Source organism: Gavialis gangeticus, unplaced genomic scaffold (genome assembly GCF_001723915.1).
Source record: "Gavialis gangeticus isolate Ggan-Ray unplaced genomic scaffold, GavGan_comp1, whole genome shotgun sequence".
Taxonomy (NCBI): domain Eukaryota; kingdom Metazoa; phylum Chordata; order Crocodylia; family Gavialidae; genus Gavialis; species Gavialis gangeticus.
In genome coordinates, this window is record NW_017729031.1 from 41,936,669 (window position 1) to 41,945,190 (window position 8,522).

Below are 8,522 nucleotides of genomic sequence, written 5' to 3' on the forward strand. Positions count from 1 at the left end.
ATGGCGTCGGCGCCGGCGGCCAGCGCCTGGGGCTGCAGCCAGGCGGGCAGGGGCGAGCCCGCCTGCAGCTGGTAGTCGGCCAGGCTGTCCTGCGCCGACACGGACGGGCGCAGGGGGCCCGCCGCATGCTTCAAGCCGCCCCTGCCCGCATTGTAGTTGTTGTAGGGGTACCCGCCGTTGAGCATCGGCTCAGCCTCGTACGCGGCCCTGTCCACGCCGTTGCAGCCGCTGGGGCCGTTGGCCAAGCTCTCCATCCGCGGGCCTTCGGCGTAGCCGGTCTCGCTGGCGTTGGTGGCCCCGTCCAGCGAGGACAGCGTGCCCAGGCTGCCCACGCTGTGCCCGTCCTGGTTGGGCAGGTCGTCGTCCAGGATATCGGTCTCCCGCTCAGCCACCAGCGGCACGGCCCTGCCGTTGACGTGCACCTGGGCAGGCACCACATGGCGCCCAGCAGGGCCGCGGTTGTGCATGGCGCCGTGGCCGTCCACGCCGAAGCCGCTCAGCAAGCGCTCCAGCTCCTGCTTCTCCTCGGGTGTCAGCACCGGGTTGCCCGCGGGCGCCGGCTCATCCGTGCGGTCGGTCTTGGCGGAGGCCGTGGAGTTGCCCGAGTCGCTGCTGACGGACAGCGTGTGCTCCACGTGGTTGGGCCCGGCCAGCAGCGGGGCCCGCGCGGCGTTCACCGCCCCGGTGCTGCCGTGCAGCGAGTCCTTCTTCTTCACCTTGGCGTACAGGCTCCCGTCCAGCGGCCCCTGCGTGTGCCCCACCTCTGCGGGAGAAAGAGGAAGAAATCAATGCCGAGCTTTTAGCAACCCCCCCTTATCGATCGATCCCTTCCCAGTGATGCCCGCTCAGCATCCCGGCACTCGGAGCCCTCCGCGCCGCTAATGCCCCCTCCGACGCCAAGACACCGCCGTCTCCCGGCACAAGGCTTTTACTGGAAACCTGCTTTGAAGCTCCCCGAAGAGCCGGATGGTTTGTAGCCAAGATGCTTTAAAAAAAAAAAAATTCCCCCCTCCCGGTCGATAGTGAGGGGAGGTGAGCTCATCTGGATGGGAAGGGAGGCCGGGGAAGAGAAAGGGCAAGGGAGGGATGGACGCATCCTGCACCTCCACCTAGTTTCTGTCCCATGCTTCAAGCGCATCCCAGGGGCAGGGAGCAATGCTGATGCCACTCGGCCCCTGACATGGGGGGCAAAGGCGGTGCATACCGGGGTGCCCCCCCCGGGCAGGGCAGCGGGCAGGCCAGGGTGGCTGTGAGCCTCGAGCATCTCCCATCCCCCTGGCCAGGCCTCTCTGCTCCAGCCTCCTGGCTTGTTTTTCCTGGAAGGGCTGGAGGCCGCGCAAAACCCTCGCCGGCTCCGGGAGGAAAAAGTGACTCGTCACTGGCCAGGGGCCAGCGCCTGACGCCACCGGCGTGAAAACGGCTCCGAGCAGTAGCGGGGAATCGTGGCACGGCCCCGCCGTGAGCGCAGGATGCAGCCGAGGCGCGTGGAAAGGCCCCATGCGTGGGCGCAGTGCCATGTGCTAACACGCATGCACGCAGAGGCACAACTATGTGTGCATATGCACACGTGCATGCATACACAACACACACAGGCATATGCACGCATGCATGTGTATATACACACATGCACACACATAGGTATATACATGTGCACATGCATATGCATATTCACACATGCATATACACACGCGCACACATGTGCACAGAGCAATACCCGCACATCATGCACACTGAGAAGCTGGCAGTGGGCACACTCCAACACAGCCACAGCCACACTATCACATCCGGATGCCGTGGCAACATGCATGCACACAAACACATGCAGCCACATCCCTGCCAGCCGCAGACATGCAGCTAGCACACAAACCATATGTGTGCACACATGGGTATCCACACACACAGCAGCACTTGTGCATTGGGATTTAATGCACACATACTTACATGGAGATACACATATGCGTGCACACACACACAGCAGCAAGCACCCACATGCAGTGACACTCATGCCCTGCTATATCATACACAAACACACCCATGTGCATATACACAGGCAGACATAGCAGGGCATGAGTGCCTGTGCATCACACACACCTTACACATACAGTCACATGCAGTGACACATACACTGGGATTTTGACACTCATGCCCTGCTATATCATAGACACACACACACACCTATACACACCGGGACATGCAGTGACACTCATGCCCTGCTATATCACACCCCCCCGTACACACAGCCACATGCAGTGACACTAATGCACTTAGATTTTTGCACACACGGCAGGCACCCACACGCAGTGACACTCATACCCTACTATATCATACACATACACACACCCTCATACACAACCACACAATGACACTCATGCACTGGGATTTTTGCACACGCAGCAGGCACCCACACACAGTGACACTCATGCCCTGCTATATCACACACACACCCCTATACACAACCAGACAATGACACTCATGCACACGCAGCAGGCACCCACACACAGTGACACCGATGCCCTGCTATATCATACACAAACACACCCATGTGCATATACACAGGCACACGCACAGACACTCATGCCTTGCTATATCACACATACACCCTATACATACAGTCACATGCAGTGACACATACACTGGGATTTTGACACTCATGCCCTGCTATATCATAGACACACACTCACACCTATACACACCGGGACATGCAGTGACACTCATGCCCTGCTATATCACAAACACACACACACAGCCACATGCAGCAACACTCATGCCCTGGGATTTTGCACACGCAAATGCAAATGCATACACACACAGCTCCCAGGACGCAAGCATGACACGAACCCCCAGACGGTCGCAGACCGACACGGTTCCCCCGATGCGGCATGAACCCCACAGCCCGACTCGGAGCCGCTCCTCCTTCAGCCCCGACTGCACCCCAGCAGGGCTCTGCCCCCCGGGCTGGGCCCGGGTTGCACCGCCCCGGTTCTTACGCCCCTGCTCGCACGCGCCCACTGCCCGTCCTTCCCTGGACAATGCCTCTCGCTGTCTCTCCGCATCCCCTCCGAGGCCATCTGGGGCCCTGCCAGGCCGTGCGGGCAGCTGCCAGGCCTCGCCCCGCCAGCCCAAGATTCCTCCCCGGGGCAGGGCAGGCGCAGGCCTCTGGTCCGCACTGAGTCATGGGCATAGCCACGGGCACCGACCCCGACCCCTGATGTGCATTGGTGGTGCCCGGCTCCCCCCACCCCTCTGTGCACAGCTAGGGATGGAGCTGGCACTGCTGAGCCCCCGCCCTATGCCCAAGCAAAATGTAGAGGACCCCGCAGGACCCCACTTTGTCCCCTCCATGCCCAGCTCACCCCTTGCAAAAACCGGCAGGTAGCAGGTGGCGAAAGGGAAGCCCGACGCCCATCCAGAATAGGCACCGTCCCCAGTAGTCACCTCCCAATGCAAGCCCCGGACCCCCCCCAAACCGCCCAGGACAGGCAGGCATGGACGGGGGAGCATCCCTGGACCAGCCGGAGGCCCCCCAAGCCCCGCACTTACCACCCAGCGGAGAAGGGCCGGTCCCGGCCTCGAGCTGTCGAGGAGCCGCGGGGCTGGGGCGCCCCGCTCTGCCGCCGCGAGCCGGACGCCGGACGGAGGAAGCGAGCGGGTCCGGCGGCTGTCTGTAATCTCAGCCAGCTGGATCCCGGCGGGGGTCACTTATCATGGTGCAGCTATGCGCACGGCATGACATCACGGGGGCTGGGAGCCGGCCGCAGCCGCTCCGGCCCGGGAGGGACGGGGGGAGGAGACGGGGCTGGGCCAGGCGCACACTCAGGCTATTTTTCCATCCTCCTGCTCCTTTCCATCCTCTCCCTCCCAGCTCCTTTCCCGCAGGTTCGGACGAAGCCCGCGGCCGCTTTGGGGGAGGATTTCGGAGACACGGGTGCAGGCAGACCGGGCGTCTGTGCCCGCTGGCTCTCGCACTCGCGCCCTGTGACGGGGCGTTACGGCGATGCCCGGCGGGATGATCTGGGCCCATCTCTGCCCCCTGCCCCGGCGGGTCACCTTCACCACCCACGGTCTCTGCTCCTGTCGAGAGCAGCTCCCAGCCCAAACCCGGACAGGCGCCAGCTGTGTCCCCACACGCTTGACAGCGGGGATGGGGGTCATCAAACCCTCCCCCATCTGATCTACCCCAAGCCTGAAGCCTCCCGGGGAAAGGCACGGATCAAACCAGGGGCTCGTTTCAGACCGGCCCCGGGAAACCGCCCCGGTTCAGGCTCCCCAGGCTGGAAGATCGCAGGCTGCAGCTGGCCAGATGTTCCCCCCGCCCCCCTTCCCCGGGCTGCGGTTTCAAGGAAACTCTGAGAACGAAAAGCAAGAGGGCTGGGAAGGGGCCGGGTCTTTCCCACCTTCGCTGCCAGCCGCAGAGACGGGGCCCCACGCGAGGGGAGACCCGGGGTGCTCTCGGGCTCGAAGCCCAGCCCCCCCCCCGCAAACACAGTGGCACGTAACCGTGCAGCAGCTGGCACAGACAGCTCGGAAAGGGCAGCGTCTTGCCCAAATCCACCCCTCCAGCGCCCTCCTCCTAGACCACTGTAGCTGGTGGGGGGCTGGCAAACCCCAAGCCCCTTCCCGGGAGCCCCCATCCCCACCAGCCTGGATTCCTTTGGCTTTAGGCAACCCCCCCACCACAACGGGGGGAGCAGGCAGGAGCTGGCGGTGCTGACGCCCCGAGCGCCAGGCTGATGGGAGTTGCAGATGGGGCCGGCGATGGCTTTAGCAGCCCCTGCCAATGTTTCCAGACACGGGGAGAGATGCCTGCAATCCTCCCCCGCACGCTGGGCACGAGCCCCCAACAGCTCTGGCGCGGCCCCCCAGGCCCCGGCTGTAGCTGCTGCTGCCATTGAGGCCGTCGCGCCACACAAGACAGCCCCGGCATGGCCTTGGGGCAGGCAGACCCCCCCCACAGCTCCGGCGCATGGAGCTCAGCATGCAGCGCATCCCTGCGGGCGGCTGATTCTGGGGTGGAACAAGATGGGTCGATGAGTCCCAGCCCGAGGCCGGATCCACCCCACCCAAACCCAACCAGACAAACCCCGTGTGCGACCTCGGAGCTGCACGACACCGCCGCCCCTAACACAGCCCCGGGCATCGCCCCTGCCCCTGGGAAAGCAGGGGCGCTATGGCCGTCAAAATGCACACCCCACCACACGCGCTCAAACACACACATTTGCCTACCTGCACGCATCCACATGCGTGCACACACATGCGCACACGTATGCATGCACTCACACAGAGGAACGGGGCTCCGTGTGACGCCAGGCGCTGCACGGGCAGGAGCGAGCTCTGTCCCAAAGAGCTTCCAAGCTGGGCAGGGGGGAGAAGGGTTATTAGCCCAGGGAAGGACATGTGGGGGGTTAAGGGATAGGCCCAGGGTCATGCAGGGAAGACAGTGGCAGAGCCAGGACCCACTCGCAGCTCTCCCAGTCCCAGCCAGTGCCTCAGGCTCTGGAGAGGAGGGGAGCCACCCCCCAAGAGGTGCCGCGTGCTGGAGGCCCCTTCCCACGTAAAGCTATTTCCAAAGCAGCCCCGGGATAAATACAGGGTCTTACAAAGAGCCCAGAAATACCCGCCCGATGCCAGGGCTATTTCCACCCGCCACCGTAATGCATCCTGGGTTTATTTTCAGGGAAGCTCAAGCACCGTGAGCTCTCAGAGGGGACCGGGGGAAGCCAGGGTGAGAGTACAGGGGGCACAGGGTGTGGGGGGGTGATGGGGAAGTGGATGAGGTGCCTGTGGGTGGGCGGAGGCATATGAGGACAGACGGCCAAAATCCTCAAGCTGCGGGGCTGGAAGGGTCACATCCAGTCCAAGCCCTGCCTGAGGCAGGATCGGCCCTGTCCAAACCCGCCCAGACAAACCCTGCGTGTCAACTCTCACCAAAACAACCGTCAGCCCTGGCACAGCCCAGACGTCGCCCCAGCCCTGCATCCGGCTGCTGTGAAAGGTTCGTACACACTTGAGAGGTCCCAGGTACGGCCATGCCCTGCTACAGAGGCAGGCAACCCCCCCCACCCCCAAAGTCTGTACCAATCTAGCCCCAAATATGCCAGCCAGTCTGACCCCGAGCGGGGGGGCAAGGCGCTGCAGCCAGGACCCTCTGGCATGAGATCCAGCAGGAGCATTGGCACAGCCCCAGCGCCTCTGGGGGGGCTCAACCCCCAACACACAGGGGGGTCCAGCACAGTCCCAGCCTGGGACACCCCCCAGCAGAGCACGGGCATCGCTGCACCGCGGCCCTTCCACCCAGCCTCTCCCTGGACCCCCCCGTGCTGCAGCGTTCCCCGGTCTGGGGTGGGTGGATATCGAGCTAGAAGAGGTATATGGGGATGGATGGATGGAAAAGACAGGCAGACAGAGATAGGACATATGACCCTGGATGGACGGGCAGACGGACACGAGGGGGCTGGAGGGATGACTAGACAGACAGACGAAGGAGGTACACGGGGATGGACGGATGGAAATAAACAGACCACACACATAAACATGGGTGGATGGATGGAGGGGCTGGAGGGACAGACAGACAAAGGGAGAGGGAGGGAGGGAGGGTGGGAGGAGGTGTACGGGGATGGAAGGATTTGTCCCCCCCCCTCACCTGCAGCCCGGATGCCCCCGAGCCAGTCACATCTCGCTCGTGACCCCCTCCCCGCGCAAACAGCCTTTTCCTTCCCTGCAGATTCCCGGCTCTGCCGCAGCATCGCAGCCCGTCCAGCACCGAACCCGCCCGGCTCCGCTCCGCACCGCGACTCCCCCAGCTCCAGCCCGCGAGGGGATGACGTGCGGCCCCACAGCAGCGCCTGGGGGGGCTCCCGGCTCCCCCGACCGAGTCCTGCCGGCACCGACAAGCCCACCAGGCTGCGGTCCCAGCCCTGCTCCAGCCAGACAGCACCGGGGCAGCCGGGCCGCGCGCACGGAGCTGTCTGCAGCTTCCCGGGAGGGTTATTTCACATCAGGCTCTTGCAGAGACGCAGCCTGGAAAACCGGAAAGGACCGGGACGGGGGGCGTTTCTCTGCCGCCATAGGAGCAATGGCCTCAAGCTGAAGCAGGGGAAACTGAGGCAGGAGAGGAGGAGAGGCTTCCTAACTCTGAGAGTGGGTCAAGCCTCGGACCAGACTGCCCAGAGAGGTTGTGGACTCTCCATCCCTGGAGATTATCAAGAACAGGTGGGGCCAACGCTTGACCAAGGTGGTTTAGGTGCCTGAGCTAGATGTGGCCTCGTAGGTCCCTTCCACCTCGGCTTCCCTCCAGTTCTGCGATTTCACCATAAAGCATCTGTCAGCAAAGCCTGGTCCCAAAATACCTTCAATCGGAGACTTGAGATTGAAGCCACGATTCGGGCAGCACAATTCAGCCGCGGGGGCAGCCTGACCTGCAGCCCCCCCACCCCCCAAGGCGCTTCCAAAATTGCCCCTCACCCGATACGTCCTCAGCTCCTGCCCACACCATCCCCCCCGGTGGGCACCCGATACGCCGGTCACACGCCCGCGCCCGCCGGTCACGGGGCCGTGTTGATCCCGGCTGCCGGCACGTGGGACGGCTCTGGGCCAGCTGCCCGCGCCCACGCGCCCCGGCTGCTGGACAGGGCTGGGGCTGGGCACCCAGACAGGCTGCTCCTGCCCCACGGGGGACGTAGGGCACACCGAAGGGATGCATCTCTGCCACGAAGCCCCCGGGATGTCTGCATGCCAGCCCCCCAGCTGCAGAGAGCACCCCGAGACCCCCTCCCCGTGCGGCACGCGCGACCCCCGGCGCAGCACCCACCCTCCGTGCTGTCCTCACGCCGGACGTTGAAGTTGTCGTAGGAGTCCCAGCGGATGAGGGGGTCCGAGGTGTTGTAGTCCACCGAGACGCTGGGGCCGTTCTCCAGGTGCTCCATGCCTGCGGCAGCGAGAAGGGGAAGTCAGCGGACACGCCGGCTGGACCCCTACCCCGGGGTCACCCTGCGCAGGCGTCCCAGCCAGGTCACCGGCCCCACTGCGCCTGGCAGGACCCATGCCCCACACGCCCCGGGAACGGCGCCCACCTTGGATCTTCTCCGGGCCGTAGGAGAAAACGAACTCCACCTTCCCGTACTCTGGGAACCGGTTGTCTGCAACAAGAACATGGCATCGGCACGAGACTCGTGGCCCCCAGACGTGGCGGCGGCCGAGAGCTCGGCCAGGTCTACCGGGGACACGGCACAGCCGCGGTGGAGGCGCCGGACCTTCCCTCCCACGAAGAGACCCCAGCCGCCACGGTAAAGCCAGGGACACGGAAACGGAGACAAGCCCATGCCCCGTGCTACCTCGAAAGGCCTCGTCCAGGTCGTCCTTGCCGAAGACGACGGCCAGGTCGTGGATGGCGCAGGTGTGGAACTGCACGCGGAAGATGACGTCCCGCGTCGGGCTGCGAAACTTCTTGTGGTAGCATTTCAGCTGGGCCGGGGAAAGCAGAGGGCAGGGATCAACCCCCACTCCCCTCCCCAAGCTCCTTGCCC

The 8,522-nt window shown here is 64.1% G+C and overlaps 1 protein-coding gene across 1 annotated transcript in view; it reads right to left on the reverse strand.

Annotated features, from left to right (window-relative positions):
- The window catches only part of TNS1 (tensin 1), a 57,933-nt gene that overhangs the window by 35,700 nt on the left and 13,711 nt on the right, over positions 1–8,522 (reverse strand). Inside the window, exons 12-15 of the mRNA XM_019522814.1 lie at positions 8,331–8,460; positions 8,070–8,135; positions 7,808–7,924; positions 6–763 (exon numbers count right to left, since the gene is read on the reverse strand). Of these exons, the coding sequence (XP_019378359.1) occupies positions 6–763; positions 7,808–7,924; positions 8,070–8,135; positions 8,331–8,460 (1,071 nt within the window). The remainder of the gene's footprint in view (positions 1–5; positions 764–7,807; positions 7,925–8,069; positions 8,136–8,330; positions 8,461–8,522) is intronic.